This window comes from Phymastichus coffea, unplaced genomic scaffold (genome assembly GCF_024137745.1).
Source record: "Phymastichus coffea isolate CEN01 unplaced genomic scaffold, Cenicafe_Pcof_1.1 PCOF00036, whole genome shotgun sequence".
NCBI lineage: Eukaryota > Metazoa > Arthropoda > Insecta > Hymenoptera > Eulophidae > Phymastichus > Phymastichus coffea.
The window spans coordinates 106314-125970 of NW_026706847.1; the positions used below are offsets into that span (position 1 = coordinate 106314).

Below are 19657 nucleotides of genomic sequence, written 5' to 3' on the forward strand. Positions count from 1 at the left end.
TGAATGTGGATCCGTTAGATAAAACATTAAAAATAAGTTTATCGAAAATCGTATTGCCATTAGCAGAATTTACATTTATAAATTAAGCGTTGGTAGGTTTTCAACTTAAGTACCGTCTTTTTCTTTTCTTTTTCAGCAGTCGTTGACAAATTAAACAAGCGCAATTGCGCGCGCACACGCGGCATCCCAAAGTATCAAATAAACGAGCAGGTGAAGTGTGCGTATAAGCTGGAACAGCTGTTTCACAGAATTTCACTCTCGCGCGGCTCTCTCTCTCTCGTCCTCTCCCCGCTGCGTCGCTCTCTCGGCGTTTTTCTAGATTTTTCCCTAAGCGGCGCAATCGTGTCGACGATGATCACAGAAACGGTACCTCATAGCTCCAGGCGGTGAGTTCGCCACGCGGCGAAGACATTTGACGGTTGTTTGTTACGTATATAACAACACGTGTGACGCACGTGTGCCGCCGCGTGTGCGGATTTCCTCCGGTACCTCGCGCGCCCACGAGGCAAGAAGCCCATACGGAAATACGATATGAGCGCCTTGCTGAGCGATCTTTAAAGAGGGATGTTTGCGAAATTAAATTTTGCCACGTTTCAGAGAACCAAGAGGCTTTAATGCTTCACATCTGTTTGTCATTATTATGCGAGTATTCTGCTTGTTTTTAACAAATGATTTCATTGATACTAACAATATCATATGATTATTTGTATATATATAAGGTAATAGATGTATAAACATATGAAATCTTAGAAAATGATAGATTTCTCTAGCGCTAATAAATCTTAATGGTACGACTTGTACAAGTGTAAATGGGTTATTAATTACAATGATGCAAGTGAATATACACAAATGGCTATATGAAAGATGGTTTTTGTTGTTTATAAAATCTTTCGTTAATAGTGACTGTTTTTGGGGTCACACTGTCAACTCACCCTTTAAATCGACAAACTTTCAATTGTTATATATCTTCGGAATGTTATCCGATCATTCAGAGACATAAATCATTTGCTTTCTTACTTCAATAGCAAGCATTTAAATCTTAACATCTTTGTCTGCCGTCACTCGTGTTTCCTAGGCGCAGCTTGATAACAATCAAGTTTGATGCGATCTTTTCCTATCCTTATCTTTGATGCTTGACAATGAATATAGGTTAGCTCTATTGACAATTCTTAAATTATTTTTCCCTATTTACATACCAAGATTCACAATATTTTGTCACAAAAATACCTTTTCCCGTAATTTTATGTAAAAAAAAGTTACTTTTTTTTACCAAATCGACATTATTTCGTGTAGTAATGCAAATCCGTCAAAATTTACTCGTTTAGAACCTTTCGATTTTCACTTTATCATTTTCAGGCGGTTTCTTGATTAAAAAGAAAGCTAAAATGTAGCAAACTGAAAGTATAAATTTTCTCTGTTAATGCAAGTTTAGTGACTATAAAGCAAGGAATCGTGAAATTGTGTATTACCAAACGATAAACATCCAATTTCCATAAATGCAGTCAGACAGCTTGCACCAAGGACCACAGAAAAAAGTATTGGACCTAATGCCGCGCCAATGTGCCCAACAAAATTCAAACTATGGTTCACAGTGGGCCTACGTGCAAAAGAACAATTTAATGCTGCAGATTATTGTGAAAAAAATAACACAGTGAGAAGTTCATTGGTAATTGATATGGTATTACCTTATCATCGTCGGTGTCACATCAGCAACGTATGTCGCAATGATGTTTGCAGCTATCTTCATTGTCACTATGATCGATGACAGGAATATAAGCATCCAAGGTATTTCTATTGCCCAATTAGCTACCACGCTTCCAACCGTCGGAAAGAGAAAGGAGAAAACTGAAAATAGAATTGATTTCGAAATAAAGCAGGTTCCATTAAATCGTGGATTTATTTACCGGAAAGCCAAGAGAGAAAGAAAAATCATACTTATAGCCGAAACTTTTCGCAAGCGCGTGTTTGCCGCGAAAGTAAAAATAGAGCTAAAAAGTATTGTCGCTGATGCAATGATCATCGAATTGAAATATACCGCTGATTCGATTTGAGCCTGCAATCAAAATATTTATTATTCGACGCGAATAAGCTCCTAAGTAAAATATTTGTACGCGACGGAAAAGCCGGCGTTAGTACGCAATGGCCAAAATAACAATGTGACTTGGTTACCGCGGTATAAGCACAGGATGCATAATCTATGTTCTCTATGCGAGGAAACAGCATTTCGCACATAGTTATAGCTTCGCCGGGAGGATACGAGGGTCGGTTTATCGAGTGAAAATTATTTAGCGTTATGAAAAATTGCGGCACCCACAATCTCATCGTATTGAATCTGAAATGTGAAAACATATAGAGGTGCGAATGAGAAGGTACGATTGATAGTCGCGTAAAAGTCATGTCCGTACCCAACCATACTTGAAAATTGCAGGAGTAAAATGATCAGAAATGATTTCTGATAAGGTTTCGACAGCGCTATTCGCAGATTCGAGATGCTGCTTTCTATTCTGTCGGTGCACAGCTTTCTAATGCTGCGGCTAGTCTTCTGCTGATGAACGAGCGTTGAAATCTTTAAGAAGCATCAAAGCGCGTCTTTTCAGTTTAAGTACACTGTGCCCGAGCCACGACGGCCCCGCTGCATATCATATAATTACCTTAAATGAGTCCGGCGATTCGAACTTATTCATGCTGTACATCATTTTGAATACCCGCAGGGCTTCGTGATGCTCTCCTTTCGTTAGAAGAAACTTGGGGCTCTTTGGCATCAAGCATACGGTTAGAATGCCCACCGCTGGCGGTATCGTGCATATAAGCATGTAAATGCGCCAAGTCGCATAGAAGCGGTTAAAAATTGTCAAATTAAACCAAGAGGTGTGCAGTATCAGTAAAGAAGATATCGCTAAAAAATTAGATTTTTTTTAGTCAAATGCCGTTTGTCAATAAAGAAACAATATCTGTTCAAATAGCTATTAAAATTATGTCAATGACATTAAAAGTGATTTTGTTTAAGCGATCAATTCATAGAAAAAGTTATTTTTTGAGTGACCTGTCATTTCATCTATTTTTGGCTCTTGGACATTTCACACGTGTATTCTAGATATAATTTTAGGTCAACCAATAGAGCCACTTCGATCCATACTTTCTAATTCAAATAATTTGTGTCCGTAAGGTTGTAATTTGTACAAATATTACGTAAACAAGTTTAATTTATTCTAGTCATACTTTCTAATTAATTTAAATTATAACCGAGGTTTATTATCTATTTGGGCTTCACCGCATCGAAAAGTTATTAATCTGGAAATTGACATTAATTTATATAACGATACCGTATTTGTGTAGTTTCATGTTCACAGTTGTAAAGATCCCGGAAAAATAAAGTGTACACTATTTTCGAGCATACTATACTTAAAGTGTTAAGATCTAATTTAAAGAGACGGCCGTTGTTAGGGGAGTTATTGTTCACTTAAAGTCCATAGGTTAGAGTACACCACATAGCGAATGCCATTAAAAAAATAAATGTCAATTTATCGAAAATACCTGGTGGGAGAATATTGGAAATCGAAAAAAGCACACCGGCCCATTTGGCGAAAGTTGGTTGATACGTCGGTGCATGAAATTCGGAGAGATAAGGCATTAGCACAGATAATGGACCAGCGATTCTGTAAAAAAAAACGCGCAAAGCTCAAAGTAACTCTCTATAGTAAACAATTCATTTACACTTACAAGATTCCGTTGAGGAATTTAAATAGAATAAATGTGTAATACGTAGTTGCGTGTGCCCAAAGTATGTTACAAACGGAATCGAGTATCAAGCCCATAATCATCACATTGCGTTTTCCGTAGCAGCTTATAATAACGTCTTGAAAAACAAAGTCCCATAATGGTCCAGCTATCACCATTCCTGTGATATTTTCAAAATTTATCTTCAAACATTCTGACTCTCATTAAAAGTTGTTACTTTATATGTTTATAATACAATAAAATGAAAACCTATGTACACTACGCCAACGGCAATGCCTCTCCGAAATAACGTTAATTCGAAGTCGCACTCGGTTGACTGTATGAAAAAAGTCGTTACAGTTGTATCTAACACGCATGTCCAAGCAACAGGTACGGCAGCCAAAAGCATTAAAACGTTGAAAAGTCCATAACCTTGATAAATGAAAAAGAAACTGTATATACGAAAGTTTTCCACTTCAACATTAGCAATGATTTTTCCATTACGAATAATCTCGACGCCAATTAAACATCTGATAAGTTAAATTAAGTGTAATTTTTTATCATTGGAAAGGTCTCAAAGAAGATATTCACAGGCAACGTTTTTTAATGTAAAAATTACGTTTTATTTATAAAATTACCATCATGAGTAGTCCATGAGTTAAAAGTTAGGCCTAATAAGAAAACGTATTGAAATTTTGATAATGGCAATGTAGCATGATTTATCTGATGTTTGCAAAGGTGTTTCGTACGAAAACTGAAATTATTCGATGTGTGTAAGATTTGAGTAAAATTTAGATAAGATTAATGGAAGTGTTCAAACTATATTTTCTCGCCTTTATCAGATAAAACCTTCTGTGTAAACGAAAAATGACTTAATGTAATTTTAACGAAATGTTCTAGAAAACTTACCAGTCTCAGCGATCGCTTTTTCGTAGTCTGCGGGATGCTGCTGCCTATCATTTTCTTGTTTCCAAACAACAACGAATAGATTATACTCGATAAAATTCAAACAAAGAGATCACGAGATACATATAGATAGATAACATCCTCACTTATATCCTCTCCGACAGTCCAAGGGATGCTGATTCTACGCAAAGTTTGAATTTCAGTAAGCATTCTATCTCGGTGGGCACGACACTCGCGAAAAGTATGTGAAAAAAAAAACAGTCGCACTGGAGCTGCAGCTGCTCGTCACAGAGCCTCGCGGAGCGGAACAAGTGAACGCGTCGACAGCTCGTTACAAAATGTGTGGGGATACAATGAGAGGCTTACGCAGTATCAGCACAAATATACGTCAAGACGCATATCAATTTTCATTTTTCCTTCTCGAGGAAGAGCCCGAATACGCACCGTGCGTCCATTTCGAGGTCGGCGAGGCGACTGCTGGCTGTTACAGCGACTCGAACCGATTTCAATTTGTCTTGAATTCGCACGAGCCCTGCCCGTGCCGCGGCGCCTTCGGCTTTTTCTCTATGTCTCCACTCCCCTCAGCCGTCGACGCCGTCATTCGTCGCGGCGGTGAAGAAAAACGAAAAAAAAAACAACATAAAAAGAAATATCGTTAGCTCCCAAATATGTGTCCACTTCGCGAAGCACTTGTCAGCGCTCAAATATGCAGATTGAGCTACAATAATTTCTTGCATTACGTGCGTCGCTCGGACGTGACCAATCAATCCGAGCTTTCCGTTTAATGCGTCACGGCGCCGAAAGAAATGCGCGGATGCGGAGTCTCCTGCGAAGGCGACGTTGGAGCTTTCATAGAACGCGCGCCGTTCAATTGTCTACGGAAAACTCGTGATTTGAAATTCTGCCAAGGACATTTATCAACAATTAAAAGTTTATGCTCCGGAGTGCATAAAGTGACGTCAGGATCTTTCATTTGTTTGAATCGTCTTGAGAGCCTAGATACATTTGACCTTAGACAACAGAATGCAAAGCGCGTAACTTCATTACCCTACATTTCGCTTCTTCGGCAAGAAAGCTTGCATTTGTTTTTTGTCAAGATCCTTATGTCATTCGCATTGATTACGTGTTCGAATTTCGTCGGATAAATTTTCGGAACTTTATTTGAATGATCTTAATTTGTGTGTTAACGAATATATTAACATAAAAATGCCCTCGTATGTTCATTACAAAACAAATGATGAATCAAATTATTATTATAAGAATGAGGAACGGTAAAAAAACATCGATACGCTTCGGTAAAAATAATATCCGCAATAACGGTGAAAGTACTGAACGATGAATATACAATAGTAATAACTATAATATGTACGCATCGTATATAACAAAAGTTATGCATATTTTTAGTCATGTAAACTGCAACTACACTAATAAGAACAGTTGAATACGAATCAATATTATCTTTGTTTCTATTAGTCTTGTATTTTATATCGGTCTTACTTCTCTTCCAACACTAGAGTAAAGATCTTTTCATGAAACGTCGATTTGACATTGAAAATGGCAATGAAGAAAATAACGCATTTCAATTTTCATAAGTCACTTTCTATTCCAATAACAAATGCACTTTTTGCAGCTGCATTGTCTAGAGGTAAAATAAAACATTTTATTGGTGTTAGTTTTATTTTGCATAAAATATTCAAAACAACTTTATTAGCAGGCAAACTTCAAGTCATTTTTCAAAGGCTATGTATAATATTGAAATGTCAATGTTTTCGGACTATTAACTAATATTGATTACACGGTGTAATTTTGATTTGATCGATACCGAAGTAATTGATTGACAGTTATTAATAAAAGCGTCGCAACGGCAATTGGCTGAATTCTCGCTGCACCGGCGTGAAAAGAAGCACGAGAAGCCAATCGCGAGATCACGTGAGATCTTTAGAAAAGGAAGATGAGGCGCGCTCGCGGCCTTCCAATGAAAACTGAAGGGGTCGTCGCGATCCGATTGAAATTAGAAAATCGCCCAAGCAGGCTTAGTCAGATCTACGTGTATACGCGTACACATCCTGCTAAGGCAGATAGGCAAGGCTCGTTGCGGCTTGCCCACTTCCGCGCAAGCTGTGCTCCGTCTATATCGCGCGCGCACTTTATCCACGGAAAAAAAAGCGTGTATAGGTAGGTGCGCACACTGGCAGGCGAGAGCTCTGGCGCCAAGACACTCGAAATCACCGGCCGGAGAACAGCTGAGACACAGCTGGCGCGTGCTACGTACAATGCGCGCCGAGCACACGTGCCACTGGCCTGCCGCCGCGGACACTCAACTGCGAGAGAGAGAGAGAGAGAGAGAGAGAGAACCGCCTATATAACTCCGTCTCATGGCTCTTTTTGCGCCGGCTGTCGCACATTCGGCCCACTATCATTTCGTTTTTGCTTCTTTCCTCGTTCGCTTGTTCGCTCAGTCGTCGGCTAGGCCCGCAATGTCAATTGATTTACACCGATATAAATGGCTTCATTGAATGCGTGCTCTGTTCGGGGCGCGCAGCGATTCGAGACTTGCGGTCGCTATGCCCATTGACGATTCTTTACATTTGTTTTCGAAATGTACACGTGCACTTAGCAGTTTGTGCGTCTAGAATACTGCCAATTTTCAGAGTTACTTACGATCCTCCGTAAAGACAATTCATTTAATAATGTACTTTAGTAATCTATGCTTATTTTGAGCGCGAACATTTCATTCATATTTAGCTACTGGAAACAGTAGACGATTGACGCACCGATATTATTGTTATGCAGATTTTTAATATGGGGAATTGACCGAATCTTTTTGAAAAGCGAGAAAACAAAACGAAAACCAAATTAAACATTGTAAAATGAGATCTAGAAAGTGTTTGCTTCATTTCTTTCAAGGATGTTACACTGATATACTAGAATTTCGCGATTCGGGAAGTTATTTAATAATGATACATTTGCGGCAGTTGAAACTGTTTTGCGATTAATTATCTTAATTGTTAAAACTCCTTGATCTTTGAGTTTTTCTTTGATGAGAAGACGAATGCTCGACAGTGATTTATTAATAGGATAGTGAATAAGGTGGTGTATCGCTGACTGCTAAGTTTTTCCTTTCAAAATCTAACCCTACAGAATTATTGCTTTATCAGGTAATAACGAGCTCTCCCAGAGAACAAAATTTGCATATCCAAGAATTTAATGATATTGAAGTTCACCTTTCTTATGTGCGACAAGTTCGATTCAATTTTCGCTCTCGTTAATAATTTTAGTAGAGATTGAGAGTATTGTTCTAATTTTATTTGTTTTACTGCTACACCTATAGTATTTGACCACCATTCATTAATTAAACAGCCGTTATATCGTAGTGGGAGGTGAAAGATTTTAGTTACTTTATTAATTAGAATTAAGTTTAGTAACGTTCACTTTATACATTGTCAGTGCATGATGTAACGCCACTGTTAGTTGTGGCGAATACACTGAGTCTTATATCCAAAATATGCTAATGTTCGCATATTTTATATATGCACGTATATGAATTGCATTCATACACCATAGTTATAACGCTAAGAAGTGAGCAAATGTTACGTTAGTTAAGCTTTAAAAATAATTTCTAAAAAAATCATCTAATTCTACGAAATAACTTGTAATATTTCTACTGTAATATTCGAAACAGCTCTGATATAAAAAAAAATTAAGTTATTAAATTTACAAACTAAAAGATAGCAGAAAGATAAAAGGAATCTCAAATAAGTATTTGCTTAAATTTAAAGATTCTTCAGTGAAAATTCAACATTATTAAGACATTACTGCAATTAAAATATAACATGTAGGCCATATATGTAAGAAGAACAATTTTTAGGGTATGTTATTGATAATTTTTCGAAGTTGCAGTCATTTTTTAATTTAACCAAAAATTGTGATTTCGTCAATTTACAAAATGACATAAATTCGAAAATAATCGATAAAATTCCTAATATTTTTTCTAAATACTTTTGTATATGTGGTCTATATTATATTTCTATTTTATTGACATCTTCGAAGTTTTGATTTTCCGTCGAAGAAATACGTTAAATTTATTCAATGTCGCATCGACAGTTAGTCCATTGACGACAAAGTATTCGCTTCTTACAACCCTAGCTCAGCTTTTACTACAGAAAGATTGTTGAAATTTTGATGCAGTCAAATTTTCTATTGTTACGAGAAGAAATACACTGACAGACATTTATTGTTAGAAGCTTGTGCAAATTCGAACGTTTTATGAACATACGAGTATATCTGAAGAGCAAAATATTATCTTGAAGTCTAATGCATACATCTGACGTAAATTGATTACAATAATATTAGTTCTTAAAGAATGTATAATTAGTATAATGAAATTTTCGTGTTTCCGACGATAATCTCATTCAATGTTATTTTATTCGATATAAAACGGTGTATGTGAGGTTCAAATATTTATCGTAATCAAAAATTTTTTGATTTTCCTCTACATATATAATTTTAAAAAATATAGTAAATTAATATCTCTTAAACTTTTTTCAATTCAGCATTATAAAAAATTAAATGGCTTTCGAAAAATAAAATGATGAAAAAATTAATCATAATTTAGTACTAAATTTACTAATCTTCAATAAATATTATTTTTTTAAATATCCAAGTATAGAATTATATTTCGAGTTCACAATGATTACATATATCTCTCAGAACTGTTATTGAGATGTTAAGATTTTAGAAAAGATCATTGTGGTATGATAAGTCGCGAGACTTGTACCACAATGATCAACAAATTAGTTACACTATCACATATGTAAATAATCTGAGATCATGCGTCAATGTGTTTGAAAAATTATTGATTTGAAAATATTCTGGTTAATGATATTTATCAAGTTTAGTAATCTGTTTATTTTATTTTTGAAGGGAGGTATCATACTTCATACTTTTATGCTGCATAAATTCATATTAAATAAAAATATTAGTTGAGAATACAAAGTAAAATTTTCCTTTCACTGGCATTAAAATAATAAGCTTCTAGAAAATTCAAAATGATAATAATCATGTTGAATATTAAAACATAGATAGATTACTAAAATTTATTTCAAAATCATTTAATTTACTTATAAAAAAATTCAATGTTGATTGCAACAAATTACTTGGATAATACATTATTTTGAAGATGGATATTATGCAAAGAATGTTTTTTTTTTTATAAAACTATATTTGCCAAATGAATTTTCAGAAGTGGAAAAAAAGTAATTGTGTTTGATTAAATGTTGCGTCGAGTATATCGGATGTATACGTATATGTGAAACGTATAATTTACGACTTCAATACCATCAACCAGATTAACTTTCATAAATTACAACCGTGTACACTGTTTTGCAGAGATGCAAGTTTGATTCGCGTTTGTTAACTTGGGTCAATTTGGATATAAATATTTCTAAATGGACATTTTTTCCTAAACTACCAGGAAAGCTGATGTTCTTAATGTTTATAACTTTGAATATTGTTTATTAAAAATCCAGTGAAGGAACTTATTATTAGTCTTAAGTCTATTTAAGAGGTAAATCATTAGCTACATCTTCAGGTGCGAAATGTTTGATTTAAATAATTTTCACTCAAGAATCTAGTCAACCTATTCATTCCAATGTGTAAACATGATTATCAATCTGCTGATTGCTCAACAGTCTACTCATAGTATTGAGAGCAGCGCTAAATAGAATATTTTTGTTTATCTTATATTGATAAACTAGCAATAAATTGACAAGTGTACAAAAACATAACAAAATTAAAATTAAAATTTAACAAAATTAATCATTATATAAAATTTAAGTTTTTTATTGTGACTTGATGAAATGAATTTAATATTATATACAATGACGTGATGTTGTTGAAATTTAAATTGTTAACTTCAATTGCTTGTGTTTAATTAGTATCAGAAGAGTATGGCGATGAATCTTGTTTAGCTTGGTCATTCTCACTATCAGTTGATGAACTATCTTTTCTTCTTGTACCCTTGTCACATATTTTTGCAAATTGAACTTCTTCTTTTGGAGCTGTAAATTATAAATACAATACTTTGAAATATAAATGAGGAATGAATATAAGTTAAATTATTATAAATTTAACTAGATAATTAGTAAGCTATTTGTTACCGTTAGAATCAAGATTTTCATTTGTAACAGTATTAGTTTGTGATTCCAATGATTCTTCTAACACTGCAGGTTTTGAAGGTGATTCTCCATCTTCAACAACTTCTTCAGCTAAACTACTTCTCACTGCCTCTGCAAAATATAAATATGAAATTAATTTCACTAAATAGTCAAAAAAATATTAAGTAACCTAAGTGTCAAATAAAAATATCATTACCATTGTATGCTTGTGGATACTGTTGACTCAATTTAGTTTTTAAAAGTCTGATTTTTTTAAAAATATAATCGAGATCTTTCTTCATCTCAACTAAAAGAGCAGTATGTTTTTTGAATTCAGTCCCAGCTGCTTTGAGTCGAGTCACTGATAGCTGATTACAGTTTGTCAGCATTTCATTAGTTTTTTCAAATCGCTGAAGCCTGGAAAAAATTTACAGTGCAATTTTAAAAAGGTTCAATGAAATAGTTTTACTATATAAGTACTATTGGTTAATATGAATATCTAAAACTTGGAGTCAGTAGTAGACCAAAGCAATGGTGAAAACAAATATATCAATTAAAGGCTTTTTCATTTACTAGATTATTTTATAAACTTGTATATTTGAATATATCAAGCACTAATAATGAAACAGTGAATGCGAGATAGAATAAAACAATGAAATGTTGTTTAGAATCTAACATTTGTTTTTGAGCACGAATCATGGATTCGACGTCCTGTTGATCGACGATGCCAGCGAGTCCCTGGATAAAGACTTCAGGGGCAGTGTAATTTTGAAAGCACTCAAAGCTACAAGCTTCGGACTCTGGTGTTCCATGAGTCCCACTAGCCATCATCTCTTCCTCCTGATGTAATTCTTCATCAACGCATGCCGCCTGCATTTAAAATTGTCATCCTCACATCACGTTGCGATTTTCTACCTTATCGCGCGCGCACCTATTATCGAGCGTTATTATCAAAGCCTGCGGGCTAGGGTACCATCATCGCGACGCTTTTCTGCTTTCCTGATTTCACCGAGACTCCTCTTTATTGATATCCGATGGCTCAATTTGACTTGTGGCGTTCGCTCTGCAGCCGAATTGCTCCGAAGATTATGTTTACGTTCTCGTACGCATGCGTACTATGTAACATGCTGAAGAGACCCACCGCCATCTAGTAAAGTAAAGTAAAGTAACATGCTGAAATATACGTCACGTATTTTATGTATCGCCATATGTGTCATCGTAAGGTAGAATACTCTACATGAGATTTTGATATTCAGCACGCACTAGATTCAAACAAATACAAGTTGAGTGTAGAATGCATATGCATAGCTAAGTAATCTGTAGATAATATATATTTGTACCGTTAAATCGTAAATGTAAAAAATCACTTGGGAACAGGGAAAATTTCAACAGGTCCTAATAATAAAGATTGCTTGTTCTGCACATTTGCAATTCATAGACTGCTGAAATATTGCTATGTTCAATGCGTTAATATTTTACGAGTCTTTGAAGTGCTCGTCCGCACCGGCAATCGGAAAAACCCTAGGAAAACAATAAATCTTTAATAACCCTTTCGAAACACGTACAACATTCCTTTTCTTTGATCATACGTCGGATCCAAGTAGTCAGTCCCCTCCTGTGTTCTCGCTCTCTCAAAGTGAGGCGAGCCAGAATGCACCCTTTGAGGGCGGCAAGGGAAAGGGGAGGCATGTGGCGTAGGGAAAGATGCAACAGTCAAGCCGAGAAGAAATCCAGGAGTTAGCAGATAGTGACGAGTGTTCACGAGAACAAGTCGATTCTTGATATTTGTACCTTTAAGAAAATAAATTAGTATTTCGCCTTTACTACTGAAGTCTTGTCATTAGGTTTTTTACGCTCAATTTCATTAACTGACCCAGTATTCATTTTAAATGACGCTACCCTTTTAAACATTCAAATCTAACTAAAATTACACGCCATGTTCCTAGAGAGGATATCTGGCGGTCTTTTTCAATTCAAGTCTCAGTTTTGGAGAGCTATCGTCATCTAGTCAAATAAAAGTTAAATGCAAATATTCATCTTCTTAATTTTTAATTTGTATCCTCCTCTATCTCAAACTTGTTTACACACCACCTCTTATTTACAATCAATTTTAAATACCATCCAGATCAGTTCCAGAAAGTGTTAAAAATAAAAGAAAATGTATTTTTAATTTTAAATAATTTTACTTGTTTATAGATATACATATATATAAATTTATATTACGGATCACTTAAAGTGTAGTATGATTTTTTATAGGCTGTTTTTTATTAGAAAAGCAGCCATTAGAACATTATAGAAGAATCTGTAAATCGATTATACACTAGCAAATAAACACATGCACCTATGTAGTACACTCTCCGATAACTATATAACTGATAGACTATTTAAAAAAATTAAATGTGATTAGGGCCCTACGAAAATATCAAATAACATAGTCTAATATATTGATTAATAGTTTACGATTAAAGGCAACGTTATTAAGTATAGTTTCTTTAATTTTATATATTGTTATTAATATAGTTATTTGTACCATCTAGGGATAAGCTAGATGACGTTTTAAATTCGATATTTTATGTATTATATAGTTATTAATTCGTTATTTATTGAAAAAATATGTAAATTTACAAATGATGCGGAATACGTACTGTGTCAACAGGACCATGAATAGTTCCAACCCATTTGAACAGATTTTCTCCGTCTGGAAAAGCAGAAACGCTTTTTTCCGTACTCGTCATCAACGCCAGAAGTTCCTTTTGCAGTCTAAAAAATCGCGTGAACAAATACTTTCATTTACCGAAGTAAAAAGAGAAAGAAAGAGAATGAGTACCATAGCAGCAGTTTTATTTATTGTACTGAAATACCATAAATTTATTCAAATACGTTACACAAAAATTGTCTAAAATCAAGAAACAAATAATTTTAAAGAATGTATGTATACAGACATTGTAATTAGCGTAGTAAAAGTGAATATATATTATTTCTTACTTTTAAAAATAGCCCATTCTGCAATTTAGAACTAAGTCTATATTTTTCTGTGACTAGGTCGTTTGTAATTTACATGATTGTGGTAAGGGATATAAGAAATTTGCTAAGCTTTTCATACAGCGCATATTTTTATTTCTTCATTAAAAAATCAGATTGGTGCCTGGTTGAAAATACCCACGTAGTTTCCCACGTGGGATCCCACGTGAGTAAAATTCCAACCGGATGTAAAATCTATAAGTGTTGTACATACTTTTTTTCGTTCAATTTTAGTCGATGTCTTTGTTGTACATACAGATGTAATTGCTTGTGACTAAAACGGTGATCTGAAATCTCATAGTAAGGCACTCGCACGAATATTCAAATATTGTAAAGCACATAAACTATTATAATATTTTTAAATTATTTTCAGAGTTTGTGCATACTCACGGTTGTAAAAGTACATCTACTTTTCACGAAGCTAAAACAGTTTTTGAAAATCATGATCACTTGAATCGCGACATGTTCTAAAACCTGACGGCCCATATGAATTTCATTTTCATCTTGAAAATAAACAGCTTTAGACAAAAGAAAACTCAATCGTCGTCTAAATGCGATTTTATTATGATTTTTCCCGAAAAGGGTATATGAGGATGTTTTCGTCGCTGAGATTGCACGTATTTAATTTCAACAGGTGCGAGAGAAAGGAAAACCGGAGAATAGCCCGCGACCGAAGGAAAAGGAAGAGGAAACCGATGTACGAATTTATTCGCACGTGCTGAGAGAGAGTATGGGCTATAGGCTTTTTCTCCCACGCAAGGGTCGTAGCGGCAAACATCGGAAGCTATGACTACTGACTCGTTTTTCTCTCTTAAATTTATATTTTGTACTTACGATATTTTTTTAATACATAAAGACTTAGATGGTTAATCTATAAGTTCCATTTAAAATTAATTTACTGGAGTTTTCTTCGTAGAACAGTTACTTTTCGTTTAATAATAATCATTTTCGCAATCTGAAATTGAAATCAGCTCAAGACACGCGTCATATACATCCCGACTGAGAATATTGCAATTAATGTGTGCGACGTTACAGACTTGGTGATGGGTTTGTACTTGCTAAGAGTATATTGAACTGAGCGTTTAATCCATTGAGCCATGAGTATCATTTCAAATGAATTCTTACGTTTGCGAATGAACGTTACGATATATTTGCAGCATTACTTTAGTACGCATATATATTGCGCGATAAATAAAACAAACCTAGTATAAAATTCAAACTTCAACAAATAAATGGTTAGTAATAATCAAGATCCTCGTTTATAAAAGTAAAGCACCCTTGCATCTTTATTCTCATTATCGAGTATATTATCCTCAACGAAAAAGTTATATTTCAGAGCAAAATATATCATGAATATTGTAAAAATTATTACAAAATTTTCTTATAAATACATAAACGTACATTTTTAATAGCGCATGCGTATAATATGGCGTCAAAGATAAACAGCTGTTGATGCGTTAGTGCACTTGCATGTTTTCACGGTGACTAGTACGGGCAGAGGTATTCAAATTTCTGAAACTTCCAGTGACTGTTGTGCATCTCGCGAAGCGAAGACCTTACACGAGAACTTTGGATCGTCTAGAGGCGATTTTGGTGATAGTACTATCAGTTTTGTCGAAAGATATGGCACAAAACGTCAATCCGTACTTTCCATCGCGCGGGGCATCAGGCAAATCACAAGAAGAGTCATTAAGTATGCCCAAAGACAATCACGCAGTGAGCAAACGGTACGAAAGGGTGATGATTTAAAACCCATCAATTCGCATTTCTCATTATCATATTCACGCGCTTTTCGTTTAATAAAAATTTCCAATTTTATAACGTTCGTCATTGAAAATGATTTTTCCCCAATATTTGGCTGAAATTTTGGCGCCTAAAAGACGGTTAATCAAACATAACCTACAACTTTGTAAACTAACTTGTTCACGCGATTTTTCAGACTGCAAAAGGAACTTATGGTGTTGATGACGAGTACGGAAAAAGGCGTTTCTGCTTTTCCAGACGGAGAAAATCTGTTCAAATGGGTTGGAACTATTCATGGTCCTATTGACACAGTACGTGTTCCGCATCATTTGTAATCAAGCTTTAACCTTGAAATGATTCAATATTTTGTTAATTTTTTCAGGTGTATGCTGGCTTGACTTATAAATTAGCATTAGAGTTTCCTCATAGCTATCCATACAGTGCACCTGTTGTGCGATTCATCACTCCTTGCTTTCATCCCAATGTTGATAATGCTGGTAATATATGTTTAGACATTTTAAAGGATAAGTGGAGTGCTCTTTATGACGTACGAACAATCCTGTTATCAATTCAGTCACTACTTGGTGGTATGTGTTTATTACTATTAAATAAAAAATTTAGATTATTATTATTAGTTAGTTTCAAGATTAGTTTTTTTAAGATCTTTACTTTTACATTAAAATAAATTAAAAGTTTAATTTATTAAAAGTTTATTAAAAGTAATTTATTAAATTAAAAGTTTAATTTATTTTAAATTTTAAATTAAAATAAATTAAAAATTTAAAATAAATCAAGTTCATATTTACTAAAAATCTTTTAGAACTTGTACTAAAAAAATAATTTTTTCTCGTGTTTCTTATACTTTAGTAGCTTTAGATTTAATTATATTTTTTTCAAGTTTGTAAATATACTTCTAAATTTTGTATATTTATGATTTCAGAACCAAACAATGATAGTCCTTTAAATCCAACTGCAGCAGAGCTGTGGAAAGACCAGAAAAAATACAAGAAACATTTGACTGATGAATACTCCAAAGCACAAAATAAACCAGAACAAAGTTCATGATAAGCAATATTCACTCTCACTCATAAATCATTCATTTCACTTCATTTAATCTTGTAGAAGATCTGTTTTGAAAAATTTATTTTGATTGGTAGTAAGAGTCATTACATTCAAAATGAGCATAGTTTTGTGCTATGTCTTAAAATTCAAAGAACTTTTCCACAATTTTGTGTTGCTAAAACTTAGTCAATATAAAACAGCAATTATAAAATAACTTTCCTGAGTCCTAATAATGAATCAATTTTTAATTAAAAAGAGGTATAAATTATTTAAAAATATTATACAAATACGTTGATTCTCTCTATATAATAGGTAAAGGAAATTTTATTTGTATTTATTATTTTATAAGTTTATCACTGTATCACAATACAAAGAGCACTTTGACAATTTCATTTTTAATTTGTAAAACATGTGAATTAAAATTCAAAAGACTATCATTAATTTTTGTAGATTTTATGTTTATTGAATGAGGAGAGCGTCATTTTTTATAAATTTTTCATATGCATACTTTTAAATAGTGTTTTCTAAGGCTAGTATATTTGCATACCATAAATTTTGCAATCTTTACCATTTAGACTCAAATAGTAAAAATTGATCAATATCAAATCTGTATTGATCATCAATTATGTAACTTGCAACGCTCAACTGAATAAAATAGAGCAAAAAGTATCAGTCTTTGATTTTAAGTGGACCTTCCTACAATAATTTTAAACATTTATAATATCTTCCAAGTATAAAGTAAAACTTGGCAGGTAGAATGTATCTGAAGTTAAAAGATATCAGTTTACTCACATTATAATGTAGATGAAAAGATGTTCACTTAGATACATTCATATTAAAAACATTTATAATCATGTTATCCACTGTTAAGCATTTTTCAACGATTTTCGTAAAAAGTAAAGGGCTTACAAATTTTAAATTACCAAATATTAAAGTAATGAATAATTTGACAACACAGGCAAGCACAATTGAAGTAAGACATTATTTATCACCCATTTCATTGAGAAATGACGGAATATTTCTTAATTGATTATCTATTATTTTTAAATATATTGTATTGTTAAAAATTACAGGAAAAAAAAATAAATATAGATGGAGTTAGTATTAACTATGCTAAGGCTGGGGTAGGGGAGCATGCAGTACTTTTATTGCCAGGGGCAATAGGTAGTTTTTTAATACAAATAAATTTGAACAATTTGATCTTTAAAATGTGTATGTTTTTACCATAACTTATATTACTTTCATGACTGAAACTAATTATTCAATTAGGATCAATATGGACTGATTTTAAACCTCAAATTGAGTTTCTCAACAAAGAAGGATTAACAATAGTGGCTTGGGATCCTCCTGGTTATGGAAAATCTAGACCACCCGAGAAAACATTTCCTAAAGACTTTTTTAGAAGAGATGCCACTTGGGCTTGCAATCTAATGAAGATTTTGGGCTTCAAAAAGTTTTCACTGATAGGATGGAGTGATGGTGGAATAACATCTCTCATTCTTGCTGCAACATATCCTGAAAATGTTCGAAAGATGATTGTTATAGGAACCAATGCATACATAACACCTGGAGAAATGGAAATATATGAAAGTAATTAGAACTTTATTGTTAATTACAATTTAAATTAAATTTAAATTTAAATAATACAATACATAAATTATTTAATACCTATTTTTGTTAGAACTAAGGGATATTAAAACATGGTCGGAAAGAATGCGAGTACCTTTAATTGCAATATATGGAGAAAAATATTTTCAAGACACTTGGAGTAATTGGATTGATGCAATGAGATTTATTTTTGAGAATAATAATGGTAATATTTGTAAAGAAGACTTGTGCAAGATAAAGTGTCCGAGTCTCATCGTACATGGAGAAAAAGATACAATGGTTTTTAGAGAACATCCTGACTACTTGAAAGCACACATAAAAAACTCCAAGTATTATTCTTTTTTATCTCGAAAAATAAATTTAATCATACTGATAGATTTCTATGCTATAACTTATAATTTTTTTGTATTTTAGACTTGAAATATTTAAAGCTGGAGCCCATAACTTACATTTAAAATATTCAGATGAGTTCAATACCATGGCTTATAACTACCTTCTTGATTAATAGGATCCAAAGCTACGATTCCGGTAAACATAAAGCTTTTATTCTTTAATGTAAGACTTTAAGTGATATGAAAAATGTGATTTTTTATAAAATATGGGATAACAATATTTTCTGTCTTAATTGAACAAGGTGTAAAGTTGTAAACTATAAAATGGCAATTTTTGAAATATTTTTTGTGAAATCTTCTTTTAAGTGAACACAGAGTGAATCTATAAAAACGAATAAATAAAACTTTGCAATTAATATATTTTTACATCCTATTTATTAGGTCTTTATTGATTCAATTAAGAAAAAATATGATATTTTAAAATCCAGTCCAGAAAATGCTACATACGAATACTTCTCTCCTTTCATTCTCAATATTGGTATTTATAGTACTAAATATTAAGATTTAGGTACAGTAGAAAATGAGAGAAAACACACATTGAGGTATGGCCTTTTCCATACCAGACTTGTGAAGATAAAATTTTGTTCCACTAACGAATAGCTGTATAAAATACAAAATCTATTGCAACATAGTTTGACATCACTAATCTTTTAATAAAAATAGAAATTAGTATGGAAGTTTTCTATGAACAAGGGTTACAAAAATCATTTATAAATATTTCATGCATATATATTATTCAATAAAACTTTGTAAAAGGATACAGTAGTACATTAAATACATTAGTACATTGGGATACCATATATATAGTAATTTTAAGTTATTTTTTGATTGAATAAGAAAAATGAAAGATAAAAATTTTTAAATTAAAAATCCATTTACATTCAACTTTTTAATATTCAAATAAATATTTTATAAAATATTTTTTATAAATATTTTAATGTTCAAATTAAATGTAAGAGTATAGTAACGTATAGCATGTACAGTATTATATATCTAATAAACAATCCAAAAGTATCTTATGAATTGTCTTCTGCATATTCTATCTCAGTCATT

At 33.0% G+C, this 19657-nt stretch overlaps 4 protein-coding genes across 10 annotated transcripts; 2 read left to right on the forward strand and 2 right to left on the reverse strand.

The window, feature by feature from the left end:
- Positions 1-5284, reverse strand: LOC131663485 (synaptic vesicle glycoprotein 2B-like). Of its 5 annotated transcripts, XM_058933927.1 has the most exons (12): positions 4770-5280; positions 4627-4680; positions 3988-4149; positions 3721-3898; positions 3535-3656; positions 2652-2896; positions 2406-2566; positions 2170-2332; positions 1936-2053; positions 1686-1845; positions 1470-1597; positions 2-1395 (listed from the first exon to the last, which is right to left on the reverse strand). In XM_058933927.1, the coding sequence occupies exons 1-12, from the start codon at positions 4831-4833 to the stop codon at positions 1322-1324; spliced, it is 1629 nt and encodes a 542-aa protein (XP_058789910.1). In that variant the 5' UTR covers positions 4834-5280; the 3' UTR covers positions 2-1321. The 5 variants fall into 5 exon arrangements, with proteins under 5 accessions (XP_058789914.1, XP_058789910.1, XP_058789911.1 ...); XM_058933928.1 differs by lacking the exon at positions 3988-4149 and having other exon boundaries at positions 4770-5282; XM_058933931.1 differs by lacking the exons at positions 2170-2332; positions 2406-2566 and having other exon boundaries at positions 1-1395; positions 4770-5284.
- Positions 5285-10464: 5180 nt separating this feature from the next.
- Positions 10465-11869, reverse strand: LOC131663556 (kxDL motif-containing protein CG10681). Of its 3 annotated transcripts, XM_058934024.1 has the most exons (5): positions 11710-11866; positions 11455-11648; positions 10996-11195; positions 10782-10910; positions 10465-10682 (listed from the first exon to the last, which is right to left on the reverse strand). In XM_058934024.1, exons 2-5 carry the CDS (start codon positions 11607-11609, stop codon positions 10552-10554), a joined length of 615 nt encoding a protein of 204 aa, XP_058790007.1. In that variant the 5' UTR covers positions 11610-11648; positions 11710-11866; the 3' UTR covers positions 10465-10551. The 3 variants fall into 3 exon arrangements, with proteins under 3 accessions (XP_058790007.1, XP_058790006.1, XP_058790008.1); XM_058934023.1 differs by having other exon boundaries at positions 11455-11869; XM_058934025.1 differs by having other exon boundaries at positions 10577-10703; positions 11455-11869.
- Positions 11870-15287: 3418 nt separating this feature from the next.
- Positions 15288-17279, forward strand: LOC131663497 (ubiquitin-conjugating enzyme E2 C). The gene is made up of 4 exons (XM_058933945.1): positions 15288-15526; positions 15739-15853; positions 15925-16129; positions 16483-17279. The coding sequence occupies exons 1-4, from the start codon at positions 15423-15425 to the stop codon at positions 16605-16607; spliced, it is 549 nt and encodes a 182-aa protein (XP_058789928.1). The 5' UTR covers positions 15288-15422; the 3' UTR covers positions 16608-17279.
- Positions 17280-17495: 216 nt separating this feature from the next.
- On the forward strand, positions 17496-19389 carry LOC131663496 (valacyclovir hydrolase-like). Its single transcript, XM_058933944.1, has 5 exons — positions 17496-17577; positions 17678-17768; positions 17874-18194; positions 18286-18541; positions 18627-19389. The coding sequence occupies exons 1-5, from the start codon at positions 17542-17544 to the stop codon at positions 18715-18717; spliced, it is 795 nt and encodes a 264-aa protein (XP_058789927.1). The 5' UTR covers positions 17496-17541; the 3' UTR covers positions 18718-19389.
- The last annotated feature ends 268 nt before the right edge of the window (positions 19390-19657 follow it).

Excerpts from the sequence above, each read along its gene's own strand:
- LOC131663485 (XM_058933927.1), bottom strand. The coding sequence starts at position 4,833 with ATGCTTACTGAAATTCAAACTTTGCGTAGAATCAGCATCCCTTGGACT. Across the intron at positions 3,899-3,987 it reads CGTTGGCGTAGTGTACATAG|GAATGGTGATAGCTGGACCA; the intron begins GTTTTCATTTTA and ends AAAATATCACAG. Across the intron at positions 2,897-3,534 it reads TTCCAATATTCTCCCACCAG|CGATATCTTCTTTACTGATA; the intron begins GTATTTTCGATA and ends CTAATTTTTTAG.
- LOC131663556 (XM_058934023.1), bottom strand. The coding sequence starts at position 11,654 with ATGCAGGCGGCATGCGTTGATGAAGAATTACATCAGGAGGAAGAGATG. Across the intron at positions 11,196-11,454 it reads ATTCGTGCTCAAAAACAAAT|GCTTCAGCGATTTGAAAAAA; the intron begins GTTAGATTCTAA and ends AATTTTTTCCAG. Across the intron at positions 10,683-10,781 it reads TGAAAATCTTGATTCTAACG|CTCCAAAAGAAGAAGTTCAA; the intron begins GTAACAAATAGC and ends TATAATTTACAG.
- LOC131663496 (XM_058933944.1), top strand. The coding sequence starts at position 17,542 with ATGAATAATTTGACAACACAGGCAAGCACAATTGAA. Across the intron at positions 17,769-17,873 it reads TTTATTGCCAGGGGCAATAG|GATCAATATGGACTGATTTT; the intron begins GTAGTTTTTTAA and ends TTATTCAATTAG. Across the intron at positions 18,195-18,285 it reads AGAAATGGAAATATATGAAA|AACTAAGGGATATTAAAACA; the intron begins GTAATTAGAACT and ends TATTTTTGTTAG.
- LOC131663497 (XM_058933945.1), top strand. The coding sequence starts at position 15,423 with ATGGCACAAAACGTCAATCCGTACTTTCCATCGCGCGGGGCATCAGGC. Across the intron at positions 15,854-15,924 it reads TTCATGGTCCTATTGACACA|GTGTATGCTGGCTTGACTTA; the intron begins GTACGTGTTCCG and ends TAATTTTTTCAG. Across the intron at positions 16,130-16,482 it reads AATTCAGTCACTACTTGGTG|AACCAAACAATGATAGTCCT; the intron begins GTATGTGTTTAT and ends TTATGATTTCAG.